General features: G+C 57.5%; 2 protein-coding genes across 20 annotated transcripts in view; both read left to right on the forward strand.

The window, feature by feature from the left end:
• The window catches only part of ANK1 (ankyrin 1), a 207,698-nt gene extending 193,287 nt beyond the window's left edge, over positions 1–14,411 (forward strand). For 7 of the 19 annotated variants that reach the window (XM_032328988.1, XM_032328999.1, XM_032328989.1 and 4 more), the window contains 5 exons: positions 1,862–2,147; positions 6,204–6,287; positions 7,280–7,420; positions 7,645–7,777; positions 13,323–14,411. In XM_032328988.1, the coding sequence (XP_032184879.1) occupies positions 1,862–2,147; positions 6,204–6,287; positions 7,280–7,420; positions 7,645–7,743 (610 nt within the window). In that variant the 3' untranslated portion in view covers positions 7,744–7,777; positions 13,323–14,411. Of the gene's footprint in view, positions 1–1,861; positions 2,148–5,130; positions 5,600–6,203; positions 6,288–7,279; positions 7,421–7,644; positions 7,778–13,322 lie in introns of those variants that run through there. The other 12 variants (XM_032328991.1, XM_032329001.1, XM_032328994.1 and 9 more) reach the window with 7 other exon arrangements.
• A 3,979-nt stretch (positions 14,412–18,390) lies between these two features.
• NKX6-3 (NK6 homeobox 3) lies at positions 18,391–22,606 on the forward strand. Its single transcript, XM_032328766.1, has 3 exons — positions 18,391–18,886; positions 20,871–21,040; positions 22,367–22,606. Exons 1-3 carry the CDS (start codon positions 18,505–18,507, stop codon positions 22,604–22,606), a joined length of 792 nt encoding a protein of 263 aa, XP_032184657.1. The 5' UTR covers positions 18,391–18,504.
• The last annotated feature ends 201 nt before the right edge of the window (positions 22,607–22,807 follow it).

Consider the following 22,807-nt stretch of genomic DNA (forward strand, 5'->3'; position numbering starts at 1 on the left):
TGCATCCTAAAGTTTTCCTAAAGCAAGGAGATGGTCTGTGGGCTCCCTGAAGGCTGGGCACACCCACCACACCCCATAGCTCAGGGCTGCCTAGGCTGCGGGGAAACTGTTCTCGTGGCCTCTTCCCACCCCAGCTGGCTCTCTGGCCTGCTCAGAAGCCCAGTCTGAGTGGGCCCTTCCCCAGGATCCACCCGGTGTGGCCCGAATACTGTAGGCAGAGGAAAAAGAAAGCCAAAAAGTGTTTATGTCATTGTATTTTTGTTTCCCAAATGAATCCTTTGATGACCCGGGAGAGTTTGGGTGGGTGGGTGGCCTGTGAGAATTACGAGTGATTCGGAACCCTGTGGCTGAGGCCACTCCCAACAACCCATGTCAGCCAGTCACTGAGTAGCACTGACTGGGCTGGCCTGGCCACCCGAGGGGGAACCAGAAGGCCTGGTGCTAGGCCTTGGAGTGGTACAGTTTGGTTCTATGACCGCAGTCAGCCTTCTAGTGGGGACAGGTGAATTTTGTTCACTCCCCCCACCAGTATGTGTGGAGCCCCTGCTGGGTGCCGGGCACCTGTAAACTGTGCCAGGATTGTGGCATGGAACAGGACACACAGAAGTCTCTATCTGCTGAAAGTTTCATGTTCTACTGGGGAGATGGACAATAAATGAAGTAAAGCTATTGAAATGGAAAGTAACTAAAAAGGAAAAGTTAGGGGACCGTGTGTGGCTCAGTTGGTTAAGCATCCGACTCTTGATTTTGGCTCAGGTCACCATCTCAGGGTTGTGAGATCAGCCCCATGTTGGGCTCCATGCTGGGTGTGGAGCCTGCCTGAGATTCTCTCTCCTTCCCCCTTTGCCCTCTCCCCCACAAAAGAAGGGAAACATTATGTCATGGTCCTAAAAAGGAAAATAAGGGTGGGGGGGGTAGGTTGCATGTACCCATGTGGAGAGCAGATGGCTAAAATGAGGGGTAGGTAGCCCGGAAGCCTGAGACTGTGATGTTGGAGTAAAGAGCAGAAAGAATTAAGAGGTGAGCCATGTGAATACCAAGGGCATGTATCCATCAGAAGGCCCAGCAAGCACAGAGGCCTTGCAGGGAAGATGGGGCGCAACAGGTCGGGGAGAAAGTGTGGCCTTGACCATGAGTGACTCATGATTGTGGCCTTGACCATGCTGTCCCTGAGATGCCTATGAGACCCCCAAAGCAGAGATGTGCTGGAGGCATTTGGGTCTACACATCCACAGATCAAGGAGGGCATAAGGAGCACACAGATGGGGTGTGAGGCCATGGACTGAACGGGCTCACTTCAGAAGTGGGCGTAGGTAGAGATGAACTCTGAGAACTGAGCCCTGGGGCGCTTCCATGTTCAGGAGTCAGAGAAATTAGGAGAAATCAACAAAGGACACTAAGAAGTGGTAGCTGGGCGGTGGTGGGGGGACCAGGCAAATGTGGTGTCCTAGAAGCCATAGAAGAGCGTGTTTCCAAAGGAGAGTGTGGCAACTTTATTGGATGAGCACTGGGATAAGGACCGTGGTGGGCAGGTGGCCGGAGGGCTGGAGAGGAGGCAGGTGAGATGATGGGCATGGAGGCCTGGGTGACGCCTAGCAGGGTGAGCCAAGTGCCTCAGGAACCCAGCGTGGAGAGCCTTCCACTTAAAGTGACAGGGCCAGCGGTACTGGTCTCCACGGCCCTTTCCTCCTGGACAGCAGCGCTGGCCCCTCTGGGCCTCTCTTAGCAGGACAGGCAGCCATGTGTTAGCTGTGGGGTTTGCTCCTATTGTCCCATCACTCCAGCTCTGGAGGGGGCGGGTGTCTGAGCAGCCAGAGACCGAAGGATAACCCGGTGTCCTTTCTCTCGCCCTGGACCCCAGACTGCAACACTGGGATGAGGAAGGCTCCATTGTCTCATACCTACAAGACACTGCCCGAAGTTCCTGGCCAGAGGAGGTCACCCAAGGCCCACACTCCTTCCAGAGTACCATCACCACCCTCCAAGAGCTGGAGCCCAGTGGGTCGCACGAGTATGAGAAGGTCCTGGTGTCCACAGCTGAGCACGTCCGGGAAGGGCAGCCAGAGGCTGAGAGCAGGGCACGGAGACGACAGAGTCACCAAGAGTGGGTGCAGGAGGCTCGGAGCACCTTCTCCCTGATGGCAGAGGTGAGCGCGCACCCAACCGCCCGCCGATGCCCAGAGGGGAGCGGGAGGGGCCTGAGGCCCAGGGCAGCCTCTCCTCCAAGCCAGCCCCAGGCCCAGCCAGCTTCCTTTCTTTAAAAATTGTGGTGTGACTTTGCTGTCTCTTCAAGTAAGGATACGAGTCACGGTCTCTGCTGAGGGAGGGGAGGAGCTGATGTTCCCTGAGCTTCTTGCCCCAAGGTTGCATGATCTGAGGGGGGCTTTGGAGTTAGGTCTGACTGATTCTGAAGCCACGGTTTTTGTTGGTTTTCTTGTTCCATTGTGTGTCTTAGGAAGGGTGTAGAGCAGAGAGACCTGGGTGTTAGGCTAACTCAGTCCTACCGTGGTCTGTGTGGCCACGGACAGGCCACTCAGTTCTCAGCACTTCGGCTGTGGTCACCATCTCAGGTGACCTGAGGGGTGCCTGGGTTATTGCCTGGGCTTGGGAATGCTGGGGTCCTCTCGGCGGGGCTCAGCGGGTGGTGGGGGGTGCCCGCCTCCCTCAGACCTCCCTCCCCACTTGGGGTGTGCCCGGCGGTACTCATTTTATCTATTCCCTGTGACTTCACTCCCCATTCCCATTCCCATACACATCCATTTTAATGTATTCAGGGAATTTTTTTTTATTATGAAAAATCACAGATAAATACAAAACCAGAATAGCACATTAATTTCCATGCTCTTACCGTTCAGGCACTAGTTACCCGATTGTGGCCAATCCTGTTTCACGGATACCTACCTCTCTCTTCTCCCCCCTCCCCGACATTTTTTTGAGACAAATCCCAGACAGCTCATTAAGGTGTGCCTTTTGAATATATGCATTTTTTAAAAATTTTCGTCGCTGTTCCACGCCTGTGTATTTTTAGTGTGCGCAGAAACAACGTGTTCCGCATCTCATTTGGTGTCTTACGGTTCGCCTCATCCGGAAGCTTGGCGGCCCGCCCTCCTTCCTTCCCGTCTGCCACTCTTCTCGTCCCTCTGCCTACCTGAGCCTGAGCCCTAGTGGGCACGTGGGGGCCCCCACAGCGAGGTTAGCTCCACAACAGCCCTGGGCAGCCGGCTGCAGAGAGCTGCTAGGACTCCAATAAGGTTTTATTTAGACTACTTCCCTGCAAGTGTGTGCCTTGGACAGGACAGGCGGCTGCGTCCGTTTTTCACCCCAGACCAGCCCGCACATTCTTGGCCAGCAGGCTGTCCTTCCGCACTTGTACTACTCCTAACAGCAAGTACTTGGCCGAGAGCTCAGGCGCTCTTAACTGGGTCAAATTCCGGATTCCTGGGGAAAGAGAAGGGTGTTAGGAGCTGCCTTCTGTGTGGTCCCCCTGCAGTTAGCCTTTGGTGAGGGGAGGGCTGGGGGGAAAGCCAGGAGCACTCCTGTGGGTCGCAGGAGAAAACTTCTAGGTCATAGGGTCTAACTGCCTTGTTTATAAATGAGGAGGCTGAGGCCCCAGAGAGTTACCCAATTGTTACCCAGAGAGGCTGAGGATTTCCCCAGGGTCACACAGCCATCTACTGTGAGGGGTAGGGGAGTCCGGATCTCATGCTTCCCAGTGAGAGTAAGGGAGTGTGCGGGTCTGCCAGGCCTGACGCCTTCCAGGTTCGGGGCTGGATTAGATGGTGTAGGCAAGCTGTCATTCTAATCACCTGACAGGACCCCGGGGCTGGTCGTGAGACCCACATAAGCCAAGGGTTTGCAAAGCCCCCATTGACTGGTATTTCCGGTGAATCTCTGAAAACACTGACGGGGAGAGAGAGAGAGAGAGAGATCCCCTATAATTTGGGTCTAGGCAGGAAAGCCTGAAATCACTGTAAGACATTCTCTGAGGCCCCAGATGGAACCATGAGAAGTTGGATCCTTCCTGGCCTGGCCCAAACTGAATGCTCTCCAGCGCCCAGCCCCTTTGCATGTGAGACGGGCTTCTATTTCTTTAGGAGCTTCCTCGTGGAAATGAGGCAGTATTGAAATCGGACCCTTTCACTTACTCACTCTCTGACTCTGTGCCTCCATTTCCTCTGTGTAAAATGGAGAAGTCATAGGGCCTGCCGGGTACGGCTGTTGGAGGGCCTTACCAAGTCAGTAGGGGGAGTACACAGTACACAAGGCGTAGTGGCCTCAGAGCAGTGCTCACCGTGTGAGGGCCTGCTCAGGCTCCTCGTCATGACCGTGCTCCCACACCCGCACTCCTCACGGGTGGGGTGCGGACAGCACTGGAGTCCGGGCCTGCTTCCCAGAGCTCCCCAGCGCCCGCGGTGAGCGAGCGGCAGGTCACTTGGCTGGGCCCCAGATCTTTGTTCCTTCTGCTGTGGGTACCGTTCTTCAGACCGGCACAGCCTGAGCAGGAAAGTGAAATTCCCGTGGGCCACAGCTGCCACGGCTGCATTTCTGAATCAGGTCTGTAAAGGCGAGCCTCAGGCGCGTGGTTGCCACTCGTGGGCGCTGAGAGCCCAGCCTGGGAAGAGCCTCTGAGGACAGACCTTAAATAGACACACCAGTTACACGCATACGCATAGGGTTGCTGGGCCGGGGCGGGGTGGAGGGGGGGCGGCAATGCACGGGCTTCCAGGTGGCCCCACCACCTGTGCTGAACCCCGCTGAGCTAATTTGGCCAGGCCTGAGCGAATCACTCCTCCCAGGGCTATTTTTGAAATAAATCCTTAACTCTCTCTCCAGGGTATTAGCCAGTGCCATCCCTGTGGGCGGGGGTGAACTCCGTTCTGATCACGGCAGTAACTGCCCAGAGAAACACACAAAGGGCCCCATTCTCTGGACACCTTATTTCCTGGAGCCCCAGAAAGAAAACAATTCCCTGGGCAGAGCTGCTTCTAGTGCGCATAGGGCTGGGCAGGCCCCGTTGTGTATGTGTAGTCGGGGGGAGGCGTCACCCACAGAGTGACTTTGACGTGCGCTTTGAGTGCCCAGGACACGCGCACCTGCCTGCTCCCTTCTAGCCCAGTTGGACAGCCCTAGCAGCTGGTTCAGGAAGCTAAAATTATCGAAGCCTGATGTCACCCAGGCGTGAGGGCAGAGCCCAGGGCTGCTCGGCAGGAGGGCACTCGGCAGGCAGTTCTAGCGAGGGGCCATCCAGTCTCCTGCGGAGAGAGCCTGCAGGGGGGCCCAGGGGCACCCGGGAGTCTGAGGGGAGAATGAGAGGTTGGACCCCCACAGTGGCCGGAGCCCTGGCTAGTTCCTGGAGGGCCCAGCTGCTGAGGAGGTGAGGATGTGGACTTTCGTCACCCAGCTCCTGGTCACCCTAGTGCTCCTGGGCTTCTTTCTGGTCAGCTGTCAGAATGTGATGCACATTGTCAAGGGCTCCCTGTGCTTTGTGCTGAAACATATCCACCAGGAGCTGGACAAGGAGCTGGGGGAGAGCGAGGGCGTGAGTGACGACGAGGAGACCATCTCCACCAGGGTGGTCCGGCGTCGGGTTTTCCTCAAGGTAACCGCCAGGCAGGAGGCAGGGCTGAGGGCATGGCACCGCGGTGTTCGTGGGCAGCAGCCGGGGGAAGGGACCCCGAGTCAGCAGCCGGGCACTGCCCTTGGGGACCAGAGCCGGCTGGGGTGCCCGCTGGGACTGCCACACTGTGGTGGCGTGGGCAGCTCAGCTCTGGGACTTGGGAGAGCCCGTTCCTGGCCCGCTCCTGTCCCCAGCTGTCACACTTAGGGCGCTGGTGTCTGTGGAAGGGGTTTCCATGCTACGAAGGGCTGTCCAAAGTTCAATTCGGTGCCTCACTTCCTGTCTCAGGGCCTCCTCTGTAGCACTTGCGTGACCGAGCCCTGGTGCTGGGGAGGGATCAGGCACACAAGGCTCTTGCAAGTGTGGGGCTCCATCCGGGTCTTCAGGCTCCATGGCTCCCAGGGGTGCCTCTTGCACTTGGAAGCCTCAGTCTGGCCTCTGCTCCTTGCTGAGCTGGAGTTTCCTGTGTGGTGCGGATTTGTCCAACTGTGGCCGTTGCCTGTGCTCTTTAATTCCCTCATTCTCCGCCTGATGCCCAGGCCACCCACTTACTAACCTTGAGTTTTCTCCTTTTCTGCAATTCTAGGGGAGTGAGTTCCAAAATATTCCAGGGGAGCAGGTGACAGAGGAACAATTCACAGATGAGCAGGGCAACATTGTCACCAAGAAGGTGGGTGCACGGCATCCCCCCACCCCCGAGCCTGGGAGAGGCAGCAGGGCCAGAAGCTAAACGGGGCTGGGCTCTCCCTGAGTCTCACTGCTGCCCGAGCAGCGGGTTAGCGTGGCTCTGAACGCTGGTGCAGGTGCTGGGAGCCCTGGTCTTCTGAGTCTGGCCTGACATTCCTCAGAGCCACTTTACCTGACTCCGCCTGAATTCAGCTCCTGCTACTGTTCCACAAGGGCCAGGCTCCGCAGAACAGCCCAAACCCAGCCCAGTGATGTCTAGCCCTGGACACAGCTGTAAGACAGCAGGGTGGTGGTCCCCGGACTACCACGGACCTCCAACAGCAAAAGGGCTGTGGAAACGCATAGATTTGTTGCTGATTTTAATTCACTAGACCTGATTTTGCTTGTCAAGTACTAGGCACCATGCAAGGTCTGGGCAGAGGGAGAAGAAGGAGCAGAGAGGGGACCTTGGATGTGCTCCTTCTGGGTTGCTGTTCCCGCTAAACTGAGGCAGGACCCCTTAGGTGTCCATCTTGCCTCTTGCCAAGTGTGCCTCATGCAGGCAGGTGTCTTGTATTGTCACCCCCCAGTCTGAGTACGTGTAGGCTCAGAGTAGACAGTGTTAGAATGTTTGGGTGAGTGAATAAGAGAGCACACTTGCCAGGCGTCCCTGCCCATGAAAAGTGTGGGGAGGACAGTAGGACCTGCTGTGTGGGGAGGACAGCAGGCCCTGCCAACAATACCAAGAGACAAAACCCTGATCACCAATGACCTGTTTGCAAATTCTCGCCCCTCTGAAGCTGCCCAAGGCTGGTTTTCCACAGGATGGGGGGAGAGGGGCAGGAGACCTGTCCCTGTTCTTGGCCCCTCGAGGAGGGGCACCTTAGGACAAAGGCTGCCTCTCCCCCAGACCTCCTCCTTGGGGACCTGCTCTTCCCAACCTCTGTCTGTCTCCGTGGCTTCACGGGCCTTTGGTCCCCTCCTTCTGTTTTCCAGATCATCCGCAAAGTCGTTCGGCAGATAGACTCGTCCGGTGTGGAGGCCAGCCAGGAACACGAGGAGGTGATTGCTGAGGGGCCCCTGGAGGACCCCAGGGAGATGGAAGCTGATGTTGATTCCTTTATGAGACACGTGCAGGTACTGCGGTGGCTGCAGCCTCCCCCCTGAGGCTCCCACACCGCTCCAGCCGCTCACCTGGGCGCGCCGCTCTGGGCTGCCGCCCCTCCTCCCTCCATCGCCCCCTTGCGCCTCCACGCCCCCGGCAGACAGTGTCTTCATGGCTGCCACAGGATCTCATGCTCTCTCTAGTTTTGTCTCTCTGTGTGATCTGTCCTGCCTTCTGTCTCTGCTGCCATCCCCAGGTGGAGTTGCGAGGGAGTAGCCTGCAGCCGGACCTGATAGAGAGCAGGAAGGGGGCTCAGATAGTGAAGCGGGCCAGCCTAAAACGGGGGAAGCAGTGATCTCTAGCCCTTCCCTCAAATGGCCTCTTGGGAGGTAACGCTGTCTTTTTTTGCATCCTTTCTGCATGGCCTGGTCCTTGCAGAGTGGCTGGTGCTAGGAATGGCTGCTCCCTTCCTCACATCTCCCCATCCCCCGCGGGAGCTCCCCGCTCCGCCGCCCCTGGCATGATGGGGGAGGAACAGGGGTGGCGTGGCCTCGAGGCACAGTCATTTCCCAGCCTGCTGACTGTGTGAGTCTTGATTTCCTCCTAAGAAAACAGCCAACAGTAGCTTCCGATTGACCTCTCCGGGAGCACAAAAACATAGATTTGAGAAAATGCTTTGATGCGGGAAAACACTCAGTAAACCTCAGTGATGACAGTATCCTGAAAGCCAAGCGATGGGGACCGAGGTGGGCGCTGGACAGGCCTCCGGGAGCACCAGAGAGTCTGTCTAGGCTGGGCCATTTCAATGCAAATCCCCCCGCAGAGCTCCAGCTGCGATAGACTCAGAACAGCACTTCTCTCTTGAACCTGGAACCCTTTGAAAGTCCTGATCAACCCAAGATGACCATTGTCCTTGGTGTTTCTGGAGACCCGTTGCTCCGTTGCTTTCTAGGAAAGGGTGAAATGCACAGGCCCGAGGGGCGGATGGCGCGGTCCCAAGCTAGGAGGATTATGGCAGCCTGGTGCATGGCGTGCAGGAGCATGGGGGCCCTGAGGCTGGGGGGCCGGGCTGGGCGGGGATTTTTGATGAGGGAGGGCCCTGAAGAGGCTCTCCAGCAGGCCCGGCCACAGTGCTGGGGGCTCTGGTGGCCAGCTCTGACCTCTGTCCTCCCTGAGGGATCCTGTACTGAGCTGCCCCGAGGCCGTTTACTGTGCCCCGCTCGGGGCAGCTCAGTACAGGATGCGTCGGGGTGGGAGTCGGCAGGAAGCGAGGCAGCGTGGTGGCCCCAGCACAGCCCTCACCAGGTTCTTGGTAGTTTCAGCACCTACCCTCACTCCTGACAACCTGGGGCCTGGCTCTGGGCCAAGGAGAAAGCAGGCTCCTGGCTTTCTGCATTCAGCAAAAAGCAGGGTTGCTTCTCCTATGCCACCAAAAGTGCTGGCTCTGGGCTTCCCAACATACCTCGACACTTGGAGAAAAAAAAAAAAAAGGACTGCGGATCCAGTTATAGGATAAAATTAGACCTGACTCCTCAGCAGCTTAAGGAGGTCACAGTGTTAACCCCGGCATCGCCAAGGGTCTCGCTGGGCTGCTGCTTTAGCAGATTAGCTGGGGTGAGTCCTGGAAATAATCCAAAGGTACAAATTATTTGAAGGAACGGAGTAGAAGGCAAAGTGCACTCTTCTGCCTGATTTTTTTCTTATGGTGACAGGGGCAAGCAGGGGCTATACCTTTCTGCTTCTCTTTGGCTCTGGTTCATGCTGCTCATGTTCCTGAATAGGAGAGAGGCAGCCCAGAAGCCAGGCTGGGAGGAAGGGAGGAACTTAAGAAAAACAATTATTTTTTAAATTTTCTGTGGATGCTCTGCAAAAAAGAAATTTTAAAAAAAATTTTCTGTGGGGGTTCTGCAAGGTGTCTGAAACCTCCAAAGGAGATATACTGTTCCAGACCACTGAGCGTGTGGTGGGGGAGGTAGGGAACACCAGGCAGCCCGGCTCCTGCTCCGTGCCAGGACCTCTGCCAAGAAAAGGCCAGAGAAGCACATGTTGGGGACGATAGTGAGAGAGTCATGGTGGAAGTAGACTCTAGTCCAGTTCTGAAGGGCCTGGTGGGGCGGCCTGTCGCGCTCCGTCCTCCCAGCAGGACAGAGACCACAGAGTGACAGTGAGGGAATGATGGCTCTCTGATCTTCTCAGTGCTGCCTGCCCCCCACTCGCAGGCCGGTACCGCTGTCCCTCAGTATTCGCGAGTTCCACACTTGGCCAGTTCAATTACTGGCTAAAATTATGTTCACCCCCAAACACCCCCCCCCCCCCCACACACACAGGGCTTTTGTGGTCATTCACAGACACACACCAGTGTGAAAAATTTGTGTTCAGTGCCATGTTGTTTGCATTTTTCCTGCTTTTTGTTGATTTTGTTGTTTAAAATGGCTCCCAAGCCTAGCGCCAAGTGTTATCTCGTGTTCCTAGGAGCAGGGAGGCTGGGCTGTGCCTCGCGGGGACAAATATGCGTGTTAGATAAAATTCACTGGCCGGGAGTCAGGGCGCTGTCAGTGGGGAGTTAAGGGATCAACAGCGGATTAAATAAGGTGTCCTTTTACAGAAACACACGTGAAACAAAGTGTTCCTGGTCTGACAAAGATGTGAACAGAGGCTCACAAGAATCTAACTGGGCATTTTCCTTAAGAGTGATGGTGCAGTGTCGGCTAATTCAGTGTTCTGGCAACTTTCTCAAACACGACCACTGCGAATGGCGAGAATTTACTGTGTCTGTTTCAGAAGCGTCCAGGCTGGGGCTTGGGAGCCTAGATGCAAGGCCTGGTTCCGCCTCTTTCCAGGCCTCGCACTCATCATTTGCTCTGAGCTTCCGTCCCCTTGAGGGAGTTTGCAGACGGTCCCTTCCAGGTCAGTGGCGAGGTTTAGAAATAGTCGTGGTCCCTGGGCAGGCTGTGGCCAGGAGGGCAGGACAGCTGTGCTCAATCAGGAAGGGGGCCGTCCTAGCATGACCCAGGGAGGTCAGCCGACCTGCCACACCTTGGGTTCCTTCACCATGACGTCGCATTGGCATCCCGCTCTTTGCTTGTAGCGGTTTTGATGATGGATGGGCGTGTTTGAAAGGCAGTGTACCCTGTTAAATTCCCACCCACCATTTCTCAAAGAGTCACCTGAGAGTCGGGTTAAAATGCAGATTCCTGGTCCCTGCCCCTGACCTACTGAATTAAAATTCTGGAACTTAGGATTCTGTATCAAGCTCCTCGAGTGCCTTTTAGTGTACTGAAGAGTGCGTTCTTCTGACCAATTTCGGTTTTCCTTCCAAACCTCCTAGAGGTGATGTGGACTTGATACCAAGTTATTCACTTGGTGTTTAAAAAGTGGGCCGCCAGGAATGAAGGACAGAAGTTTGTTCAAAGATGGTAGGATGCACCCATCCTGGATGAGGGGTGACTAGACCCCCTCACCCATCGATCCCTCCCAGTCACCCCCACCTTGGGAAGGACTCTCTGTATCTAAGGCCTGGCAAGTGGGGGAAGGGTGCTTTCCTGTGGAGTTTAAGAAGCTACCAGATTGCTGTTTAGGCAAGGCCTGCCTGACCGCAGGTGACAGGAGGAGCTTTGCTCTGTGCTCCACAAGGTAGGCCCAGGTAGAACTGGGGTGTGAGCTGTGCGAGATCGCCGGCGTGGAGCAGGCAGCTGGAGTGCTGTGGCAGGGCAGCGCTGACGTCTGCTGGGCTACCCACCTCCTAGGTGGGTGGAGAGGGAGAGAGGGCCACAGATGCCAGGCAGGGTGGGAACAGGAGGTGCTGCGCAGAGGGACCGGATGGGACAGGCACAGAGCAGAACCGCCCTTCTCCTCGCTCTTGACAGGCTGAGACCTTCTCTTGGGGCAAGAGGGGCAGGGCAGCGGAAGGGTCCAGGATGCGGCCATGAGAGCTGCCCTCCTGTCTGCCACTGCCACTGCCGGGTGCCCCCACTAGACCCATCACTGCTCCTCCTGGAGTCTCTGCTCAAAGCGGTCACCATAGAATGCTGTCTAAGCCGGTACTGCCGCTCTGTGTCCGGGCAGAAGAGCGGGAGATGGTCGGCTGTCTTCCCCAGGCTCAGGGTTTTACGAGGTCTCTTGTTTGAGGCATGCTTAGCCTGGAGGGGGGCACAGACCCCTGGGAAGGGTAAGGCCGGGCCCTGGCCCTCGGAGTGCTTCTGCTGGCTGGGGAGATGCAGCAGGTGTGAGACAGGAAGGAGAGCCCATCAGAGCACACGTCCACATACGCTGTCCCGAGCCCTCTGGAGCGCTTCGAAACATCACCGCCATCTAACGAGCTACAGCTTATCATTGCCCTTGTTTTACAGCGGAGGAAACTTGAGTCACAGAGAGTGTAACAGGACTAGGGAAATCGGCAAAGACAGAATATGAACTCAGGCAACCTGGCTGGCTTCGGAGTTCCTGTTCTTACCCACTATGCCCTGTGATCACTCTAAATAAAAGGTAGCGGAGTGAGTGGGAAGCTTCCAGAGCTGAGATGAGAGAAATGACAAGGAGCCAGGGTTATCACGGAGGCTTCCTGGAGGAGAGGTATTGAGGCTGGTGAGCAGAGCTTCAGCAGAAAGCAGACGGACGCCATCCGTGAGGGGAGGGCCTCGAACAAGGCCGGAAGCTGATGGGCACCGTGTGTTCGGAAGGCTTGGGGGAGACCAGCCTTCCCATAGAGAAGCCCAGGCAGGGACGAAAGAGTCGTGCCCTCTGGGGTGACAGCTGTTTTGGGCCACAGCAGCAGCAGAAGGCCTGGTGTTGCGCTGTGTGGCAAGGAGCCTAGCTCGGCCTTCCCATCCACGGAGAACCACTCAGAGTTGAGATCACCTCAACCCCCTCCAGCTTCCTCCATAACCGTGTCACCTGCAGGGCCAGGGACAGCTCCCTGTCTGGGGACTGCTCTGTCAAGGCATGAGTTTCTGCCTTTCTCTGTCATTTCCTACCCCACCCAGGAGACTGTCATCTTCTCTTCATTTCAGTGTGCTCCTTTCCCCCATCTGTCCCAAGGTCCTGCAGGCAGAATCCTGAGTGGCTAGTCATGGAAACACGGAGTGCTCACCCTAGGGTGGAGGAGAAGGAGGAGGCACCATCGGGGGTGCTAGAGCCGTGTCTCTGTGAATTCCAGGCTGCAGAAAGTGGACTTCACTCTGCAGGCAGAGCTGCTGTTCTCCAGCCTGAGATACATAATATCCTAGGGAGAATGTACCTGTTTTGTTTTTTGTTTTGTTTTTTCCCAAGATCTCTTTTTTAAAAAAGAAAATCATCTCTTTGCCGCTGCAGAGGTTGTCCATCCCCAGGGCATGGGGAGAGGAGCCAAAGGCACTTGACCGTAAGAGCTTGTAGACCAGAGCCAAAGAGGGACTGCTGTCCCTTGAGGCTCCAAGCTCCTGAGGCTGGCTGTGATCACGTCTGCTCCATCTCTGGGTCCCCAGGGCTGGCACTGACAGACATCATCAATGCATGTTGGTTGAACTGAAATGAAAAAGTGAAGGGCACCGCTCCTCCCTTTTTTAGCACATGCCCTGGCTTATGAACTTGACCCCTTGCCCAGGTCCCAGGATCTACTCAAGGGGATTTCTCCCCAAGCAACCGCAGGCGTGGGAGCCTCCTGCCTCCTCTCTGAGGCCCAGAGCGCATGCACAGGACGGTTTTCTGGGGGGCTCGTCCCCCTGGTTGGGGGATCCAGGCAGGCTTGGGCAGGGGAGCGGGAGAAGGCTGGCTGGGGGTTCAGGAAGGTCAGGGGCTCTGCGCTCAGTCTTTCACTTCCTTACCTTGCTTGGGGAGGCTGCTTTGCCTGAATCCCACCCTGCCTCAGCCCCCGGGGCAGAACTCAGGAGCTGGGGTTTTTGCTGGGAGTTGGACCTTTAAATCCTAAGTAACCCCTTCTCTCTCTGTGTCCCTCAGGATCACACCTCGACACCCAACCCTTGAACTCCACACACTCTGCCATGCACACGGGAGGAGAGCTGCAGCGGAGGGCTCGGAAGTGGCGCATCTGTTCCTCTAGGCTAACGGCATGATCTCTGTAAGGGACTTCCTTTAGTCTCCTATTCGCATGAACGACTGACTGTAGACGCATGACCTACAGTCCTCAATCCTGCCTCTAGCGACGACGATGGATCTCTGTTGGGAATCAGGACAAACGCCTCAAGAAGGGGGGTGGGGAGAGAGAGGGATAGAAAACCAGCACGGGAGAGCGCGTGAACGCGAAAGTGAACAAGGGCTCTTTTTGTGCTTGGGGATGATCTATTTTTTAAAATCATTTTAATTTTGACTTGTTACAGGGTACTTTGTTTTCAACCTCATCTGTAGGAAATCCATGTGGGTTTCCTGGAAAGGAAAAAAAAAAAAAAAGAAAAGAAAAGAAAAGAAAACTAGGCACAAAATCAGTTCGGCACCTTAATCCCATGTCCTCATCTGCCAGTCTTCCCCGACACACACCTCCATTCCATTTGTGACCTGCCATCCCACTCCCCAGGGGGCCACTCCTCCCAGATCGTTCTACACATTCAGGACATGCGCATAGGCACACACACGCACACACAAGCACCTCTCCCCTCTCCTCAGTATAGACACAGATTTTACTGTGACGTCTGAAGCTGGATAGACTTTCCTGTGGACAAACTGGAATTTTTTTATGTTGTCTCTCTCTCTCTGCCAGTTTCAGTATTAATCATCTTCCAATGGAAAATCATTACCTTGAGAGTGCATTCGGGGTTCCTTGTGTTAGGGACTTAAGAATCTGAGGCGAGGACACCCCCCCCCAAGGCTCAGCTCTAGGGCTCCAAGGGAGCCATGCCCCCTCTGAAAGGGTGTTCTCTCAGCTGGGGGCGGGCCGGTGGCTGCTGTCCCAGGATCGCACCAGCATGTTCAATAGAGAAGAGGTTTCCTATATCTTCAAGCACTTCTATCATAGTCTGTGTTCAAAGTGTAAACTGTACAGTTATCAGCCTTGTGTAAATGAAAAAACAATAAATACTATGCAAACCAATAGAAACACTTTAGCAGTATGTACAAAGCACTAACAGCTCAGCTCCTGAGGACTTCTCCAGGCTGCGGGAGAAGGAGCTACAGCCTGTCTTTCAGTGAAAGAGGAAGTGAGTAGGGCTAGTGAATGTATCTGCCAGTTCTTAGAAGTCAGCCACCCCCCCCAAAAAAAAGGTCTCGCAGAGCCAACTTGGTGCTCTAAGTCCACGCAGCCCACAGGATGGGGGGCCAAGGCCCGACAGCCTCAGTGCCCCCACTCTGACCAAGCCCCTCTGCCCTACTCAGAGAGGCGGGCGAGGGCCCCACTCCCGACCACAGCGCAGGGAGGGGCTTGCCGGGGAGGAGAGAGCAGCTGGCCACCTGGAGGCCCGGGCGAGGAAGGAGCTCCTCCTGGGCCAGGCCCTCGGTCAGGTCAGGAAGGAGGCCGGCGCCTGGCTGTTCTCTGTTCCTCGCCTCGGTGCCACCAGGGGACAGCCTTAAAGTGACAGTGGCGCCTCCGGCAGAGCGAGGCCCGAATCAGCACAATCCGCCCCGCCCGGCCCGGCGGGCGCCCTCTAGGGCCAGGAGAGAGACCGGCGGGCTCGGGTCGCTCGTGAGAGCCTTTGTTCGTGGACGTCCGGCCGCCTTCCCCGGGGGCCGCGGACACATGAGACCTTCCGAGTAGCACAGAAGCCCCCCACGACCGCGCGCCGCGGCCCTGGTGCCCGTCACCAGCGCACTGCTCTCCCGGCGGAGGCCACGGGACCCGCGCGCCCGGGGGCGGCCTGGGCGGCCGGGCGGCTGGCGCTCCGCCTTCCGAGGGGCAGGCCGGGGCGCGGAGGCCAAGCGGGCGCCCAGGGCTGCGGTCCCGGCCCCCGCCCGAGCGCCGCGCTCCTCCGCGTCGGTTCGGGTCGGAGGGGCGCGCCTGCCGGAGCCGGCGCGCTCGGACGGGGGTTGGGGGTCGGGGAGTGGGGCGCCGGGGGCGGGGGCGCGGCGCTCCGGAGCCCCGCCGCGGGAAGACAGGCGCAGGGCCCGCCTCCTCCCCTCCACCCCGCGCGGTCCCCCCAGGCCGCCGCCGCAGCCCGCCCCACTAGCCCTCGTAGAGCCCCCGCGGGGCTCCCGCGGCTCCAGGCTATGCTTTGGCACCTTCCGCTGCGTCTGGCATGGCTGCTTGGCCCGCCGGCCCCAGGCCCTGGGCGGCTTGGCTGCGCGCTCCAGTTGCTAGTAGGAGCTGTTAGAGGAGGAGTTTGGGGTCTCCACACGATGCCTAGAGAATGCTGCAGTCTGCACCTTAGACGCTTTTTAGAAGTTTTGGAATTACCTTGATTTTTTTAATTGTTATGAAAAATGACTCTTTTCTTGACTCTCCCCAATGCTCTGTTATTGGGAGGGATCCCCCCACCCCACTCGGATGTATAGACCATTCTCCCTACACCAGCTGAACAAATGTCAAAATTAATAAAGAAATGGACTCACAGCACAGGACTCCATCTCTCCTTCCTGGCTCTGCCCTGGGGGAATGGGGGGGGTGGGGGCTGGGGCAGGAGTGAAGCTGGGGTTGGGGCCTGAAGGGGTCTGGAAGTGGGATCAGTCAGCAGGGAGGCCTGCATCGCCTGGGGGTGGGGGGTGCTTCTGGAAACCTGGGCAGTCCCTTCATCAGACCACCCACCCTGGGAGAAGCTACCAAACCCCTGGGCTTGGTGGGAGATTTCTGTCTCCTAAGGATTACCGTGATGTGGGGGCAAGTCCAAGGTGGGTGGAGGAGGGCAACACACCCCAGGGTGCATGACTGACCCACAGCAGACACTAAGGGGGACCCCCCAGTCCCCGCCCCTCGTGAAGGGCCTCCGTGCCCCTCAATGTCATTCAAAGTTCAAGAACTTCTGAGAAGATTGCCTTGTTCCTTCATAGTTCCTAACACCTCATGAGGCTGGTCACCCAGCTGGCCTAAGTTTTCTCATCTGTCAAATAGGGAAATGGATTAAACAATTGCTAAAGTCTCTTCCGTATTTCATCCTGGGAATCCCAAATGTGAATGCCTTTGTCAAGCTTGGCATTAAATAGGAATCAAATCATTTGCTGCAGCTTTTCTTCCTCATAAGTTCCCATCCTTAGGGGCTGACCGAGTCACAGTCGCAGGATCCTCAACTGCATGGCCCAGGGGGTTTTCAAAAGCTCAGTTTCAGGATCACAGTTGCCTGGGGTGGGGTCAGGTGGCCAAATCAGAATTAAGTCTCCCAAACAGTTGTGATGGGCAGCCTAGTAGCCCAGTCAACTCAGAGGTGTAAGATCCCTTTTTCTGGTTTTTAGTCTAAACTTCTAGAGAAATCATCTCCACAGCCTGTGTAAGGTCTTTCGTGCATTAACCTACCTCCTGTACACTACAGAGAACATGGCTCAGAGCAGCCTGTTCCCCAGGAACATAACAGCTGCATGGGGAGAGGCAGGCTCTGTGTGAGAGGGGAGCCCTCCCCAAGTTCTGGGTCCAGATCTCCAACTAGAAGCCGAGGAGAAGGTCAGCGAAGGGCCCCTCTTTTCTCCCACCTGCCACAGTGGGACCACAGCGTGTTGAGACTGCCAAGGAGCCCACAGCCTGCTCAGGAAAGGCTTTGGAACTGCCCGGCAGAGGAGGGACAGAAGTCCGTCTGCCTGACAGTCCCTAATGTCCTGTCATTTTACATGTTCAGACCAGGGGCATGCTGGTTTCCACTTTAAAAAACAAAAACAAGAACTGCCCATACAAAATCAACAGAGTATTCCCCACAGCTTCCCTGTCTGTAAAGTGGAAGATGGCCCCCAGTAGAGCCTTGCATGTTGTAAAAATCCATTAGAAAGAAAGGCATATGGGTGTCCCACCATCAAATAATGACTGTGCACCAACCAAATGCCTGCCAGGGGGACCCACCACTGACTCAACAGCGGTCTCAGTCATCAGAGCTTTCCAACCCAGCTGCCGAGCCAGACAGAACATGGCCCTGGCTCCAGCAGAGGCACACATGATTCCTCGGAGGAGTTAGATGGAAGTACAGAGGGAATCAGGAAAGGCTGCTCAGAGGCAGAGGTGGGAAGAACACAGGCACAGCAGGGGCAGGCTCCACTCCCCCACCACACCCCACCTCCCCCGACCCAGTCTCCTGGCGGGCTCCCACTCCCAGGCTCTCAGGCCAGGGGCAGAGATTCACATCCCCACCCCCCACCACCCTGGGCCAAAGCCCAGCCTCCCCACTTACCCATCCCAGCTCAGAGGAAGGAAGAGAAGCATCCACACTCAGACTCCATACTCCTCCGCTGGCTTGGGTACTGCACATAAAGGGGTCTGGGCACCCCGGGACAGTGCCTCCTGAGCCTGGCCTCCTCACCCTCAGGGGAGCAGCTGCAGGAGCTGTAACTTCCAGCTGCCTCGGGAGCCTCCGGGGGCCCCAGATACCCTCCTTTCCCTAGATGCTGTGCTTGGGGGACCAGGAGCCTGTAGACCCTCTGAGAAGGAACAGAGCTTCCAGCGCTCATCCTCTCTCTCTCTTCTCTCTCTCTCTCTCTCTCCTCCCTCCCTCTTTCCCTCTCTCTCTCTCTCTCTCTCTCACACACACACACACACACACACACACACCCTGGCTGATTTTACAGTCAATCTTTCAAAGTGCAATTTGTCTTGGAAAAGCCAATGTGAGGCCTGTGTGGGTTTCGACCAATGGCGCCGCGCCTCTCACCGCTCAGCCAGTCTCGGGTCTGTATTCTAATGGGCCATATCTTTATCAGGGAAATGTTGCTTCCCTGAACTTAAAACTTCTCATGGAGGGTCCCCAGACTTACAGGCAGAGGAGGGGTCTGAGCTGAGGCTTGGGGAGCCACCCTTCTCCAGGAGGGACAGGGACAGAGCCAAGGGGCGCCGGCGAGGCCTCTCACCTGCTCCAGGAGCACCTGACTTCCGAGTCGCTGACGTAGGTGCTGGTCCCCCAGGCCAGGGCTGGGCCGGATGCCTTAGGTAGGAGGGCAGTCTGGGGATCGGGCTGCTTTTGACCCTCCAAACCTGCCATGGGCTTCTGGGTCAGAGCTCGGGGTCTCTGGCTTTAGGGGGCCTGGATTTGGGCTTCTGACCTTCCCTCACCCTGACCCGAGGATCATGGAGTCCAACCTGCAGGGGACATTCCTGCTGAACAACACGCCACTGGCTCAGTTCTCGGAGATGAAGGCCCCCGTGTGCCAGTACTCCGTGCAGAACTCCTTCTACAAGCTCAGCCCTCCGGGGCTGGGCCCCCAGCTGGCCGCCGGCACCCCCCACGGGATCACGGACATCCTGAGCAGGCCCGTGGCCACGCCGAACAGCAGCCTCCTCTCCAGCTACCCCCACGTGGCAGGCTTTGGTGGACTCAGCTCCCAGGGGGTCTACTATGGACCCCAGGTGGGGAATTTTCCCAAGGCTGGCAATGAGTACCCCACCCGGACCCGGAACTGCTGGGCGGACACGGGCCAGGACTGGCGAGGCGGGAGGCAGTGCAGCAACAGTGAGTACAGGGCAAGGCTCCGTCCCCCCTACCCTGGCCCCCAGGTCCTCCCCACCCCCACCACCCACAGGATCTGGGGAGGAGGAGGTGTGGGAAGCAAAGGGAGGCTCCCAGGGCAGTCCTTACCTGCCATCCACCTCTCCTCAGCCACCTGGATCCAGGGCTCACGGGGGCACATGACTGAATACTCCCCTTCCGGATCCACCCCAGCTCTACCTGGACAGGTGTCTTGCCCCTCACTCCCCACCCTTACCAGCGGCCGCCTCAGTTGCTTTCCCTGAAAACCCGGGGGTCTCCTGGGCTGGAGAAGACCACATAACCCACATTTGCCCTATGTAGGGTCCACCTGGATGCCCAGGTTCCTTCTCCCACCCAGAACCCATGTCACATCTTCACCCAAAGTGGGCCAATGCTGTTCCCTGTGAGAAGCGGCCCCAGCGTCACCTTCCCAGAGAGCCCATTCCTGCCCTGACACCATTTAGGGCCACGGCATGCACGGCGCCTCCATCTTGGTCCTGCCCGCCATCAAGGGGGCAGCTTCCCACCATCCTCCTCGGGGCTTATGGCAGCAGGAGCAGTGATGACCGCCCAGCCTCCACGAGCAGCTACCGAGTCCAGTCAGACTTGGTCCTAGCTGTTGGAGAGGGGGGTGTCACCCTACCCTACCTTGCCCAAATCTGTTTTCAGAGAATGGGTGTGGGCACCCCAAGGCTCCACGCAGGGCCCAGAGATGGTGGCAGGTCGTGCACAGGCAGGTGAGGCTCACCTGGGAGGCAGGGAAGTCACCGGAATTGCAGGAGTCATCCCCGTGCCAGGGAGGCCCAGCCAGGAGCAGGCCGGGGCAGAGGCGGAAGGCACTTCTGCTTCTCTCTGACCTCGGGGCTGCCCCACTGCAATAGGGGCAGTCCCCTATTTGGGGTTTCCCACCAAGGAAACCCCAAATCACGCCTGTCTCCCCATCTGCTGTGCTGCTCGGGGTGGTCACACTGCCTGACAGCACACCCCTCACTCAGCCTGAAGCATGGCGGGTTCCACGCAGGTGAAGACCTCCTCTCTGAGAACTGGTTTTGGGGGTGCTCTGGGCCTTGGTCTCTCTCACCTCCATCTCCCCCTCCCCGCCACCACACACACACTCTCTCCACACTCCTACTCTTCAATCCCAAGTGCACGGCCACACACAGGAAAATATCTAAGTCAGTGGTTGAATTGACACAAAGGGACAGAGGACTGCAGAGGACAGTCTTTTGGGAAGGTTCTGCCCCAACCAGTGCCTCAGTTTCCTTCTCTGTAACATGAGGAGACAGAACATGAGCTGCTGGGCTGCACAGAACAAGGCCCAACAGGTGGGCCTTCGGCCTCCCCGGAGCCCTGCTGCCCTCCAGCCCTGCACCTGCCTGAGCAGCTGCCCTATCCAAGCAGGAGGCAGGGTCCTAGTTCTTTGTGGTTAGGGTCACATGACCTCTAGGCCTGGTGACAAGGGAGTGCAGTAACTTGGGGCCTAAAGCTCTGGTTTTGCCAGGAACCTGGAAAATGGGACCCCAAGAACAAGGGATTAGGCGGGGAAGGAATTCCCAGATCCCCAGGGCCCTGACTGTTGGTGGAAGGTCCTTAGTCTGTGTCATGGTGAGAAAACTGAGAAGACTGAGAAGAGCCTCCTGGTGTTGCCCCTGGAGAGAAGGCAGCATCACTGAGTAGGAAAAACATTACAGAGTGAAGGAGCCCAGGGTAGGCTTCAAGCACCGTCTCCCCCTAAATAGCTCTTATCTGGGCCAGGTGCCCTCTCGGGGGTCCCTGTCCATCCAGACAGGGCAGAGATCATGGTCACTACTGTCTGAACACCAGGAATGCTGCTTGTTAGCGGTGTCACAATGCCCCCACAATCTCAGTGGCTTCTCTGTAGGAGGGAGCTGGCCCCGTGGGAAATGCAGGATAGGGCTGGTACCCTACTCATCCTGCTAACCACACGCTTTCCTCCTCCCGCCAGCCCCAGATCCCCTGAGCGACAGCATCCACAAGAAAAAGCACACCCGGCCCACCTTCACGGGCCACCAGATCTTTGCCCTGGAGAAGACCTTTGAGCAGACCAAGTACTTGGCTGGCCCTGAGAGGGCACGGCTGGCATACTCACTGGGGATGACTGAGTCACAGGTCAAGGTGAGTTTCTGCAGGAGAAGGTGTCTGCCCTACAGGGAGCAGCCAGCCAGTGGAGGAAAGGCAGCTTTGCTCTCTGGTGGCGGTGGTGGGGGTAAGAGGGGCGACTCTGGCTCTCAGTGGGAAGCTGTCCTGCTGTCTGGGCACGGCCTGCCCACCTCGCCCCAGAGACGGCAATAATGTCCATAACCCAAAAGATGGCTGTCAGTACTGCTATATGTCTGTTGGGAGAACTTTGATTTCAGGAGCTCATTTAAAGCCTCCCAGCAACCTGGAGGTGGGGAGTCTTATCGCTCAGGGTCACCTGGCTGGTAAGTGCAGAGCTGGGGCTCAAAGCCAGATCTGTGTGACATCCACCTAATGCTTTCCCCTCCTCTGCACGGTGTTGGCCAGAAATTTCGAGGGCTGGTGGCGGCATCTGGCCCGTATCAGGAGTCAGTCTCGGGGCCATATTGGAACTGAATTTATAGGCTTGTTGCACCAGCAGGCGGGAGGGGCCGGCCTTGGTTTGCCAATAAGGTGAAGATAACACCTTCCAGGTCCATCCAAATGAAGCTCGGATTGGGTAGGGGGGGTAGGCAGCCTCCACCCGGCAGGCAAGGGCGACGGCCACGGAGCCTGGAATCAGTGACGGGACTTCTCCCTCCAGGCTCCCAGACGCCATCCTGACGCTAGATCTCTCCTGAGACACTTTGGGTGGGCGGCCTCCCAAAAGAACGCGATGACCGAACTGCCCAGCTCTGTGACATGGTGACAGGTTCAAGGGTAGAAGATGGAAGCATGAGGGCGGGTTGGGACCACCTCTGGGCAGGGCCAGCATCACCAGCCACCTGCCCCCCCAGACTTCGGATCTGCTGAATGTGAGTGGAAGGAAGCGAGGGCCCCCTTCCATACTTTTCTGCATTCTTCAACTATCTTAAGCAATGAAAATACGTTACTTTTCTAATTGGGGGAAATTACTCATGAAGTTCAGGGAAGGTCCATGGAGCTGAAGAAGGGACGACCCTTGAGCACCTACTGAAGGCCCCCACCTGGGCATTCCGGCATCTTCCATCCCAGTGCCCCGGGGAGCAAAAGAGAAGATCCACCGCGAGGAGGGTCTGGCTTAGCAGAAAGGGCTGCGGCACTGACCCGCGTTCGTTTTTACTTTACCCGCCACCTTCCGCCGCACAAACGGCGTGAATATTACCACCTGGTCTATCACTGAGCCACTTATTTTACTATAAAAGTAAGGATCGACGGTCCTTGCCGCCCGGTGGGGTCACCCTCCTAAAGGGGGTCCCCGCGTGCGCTGTGGGCGCACCATCCTCAGCCTCCTTCTCCACCCAGGTGTGGTTCCAGAACCGAAGGACCAAGTGGCGGAAGAAGAGCGCCCTGGAGCCGTCGTCCTCCACGCCCCGGGCCCCGGGCGGCGCGGGAGCGGGCGGGGAGCGCGCCGCCTCGGAGAACGAGGACGACGAGTACAACAAGCCGCTGGACCCCGACTCAGACGACGAGAAGATCCGGCTGCTGCTCCGCAAGCACCGCGCTGCCTTCTCGGTGCTCAGCTTGGGCGCCCACAGCGTCTGACGCCCGCCTCCATCCCCGCCCCCGTCCCCGTCCCGGTCCCCGTCCCGGTCCCTGTGCCCCGGCTGCAGCCCCTCCGCTGCCCCGCACGGGGCTCCGCGCGCCCCCCGCCCCCCACGGCGGAGGAGGAGGAGGTGGAGGCGGAGGCTGGGGGAGGGCGAGAGGGAGGAGGCCAAGGGGCGCGGGCCGGCGCGGCGGCGGTGG

The sequence above is a fragment of the Mustela erminea genome, chromosome 21, assembly GCF_009829155.1.
Source record: "Mustela erminea isolate mMusErm1 chromosome 21, mMusErm1.Pri, whole genome shotgun sequence".
In the NCBI taxonomy this organism is placed as follows: domain Eukaryota; kingdom Metazoa; phylum Chordata; class Mammalia; order Carnivora; family Mustelidae; genus Mustela; species Mustela erminea.

Excerpts from the sequence above, each read along its gene's own strand:
- NKX6-3 (XM_032328766.1), top strand. The coding sequence starts at position 18,505 with ATGGAGTCCAACCTGCAGGGGACATTCCTGCTGAACAACACGCCACTG. Across the intron at positions 18,887-20,870 it reads CGGGAGGCAGTGCAGCAACA|CCCCAGATCCCCTGAGCGAC; the intron begins GTGAGTACAGGG and ends TCCTCCCGCCAG. Across the intron at positions 21,041-22,366 it reads TGACTGAGTCACAGGTCAAG|GTGTGGTTCCAGAACCGAAG; the intron begins GTGAGTTTCTGC and ends TTCTCCACCCAG.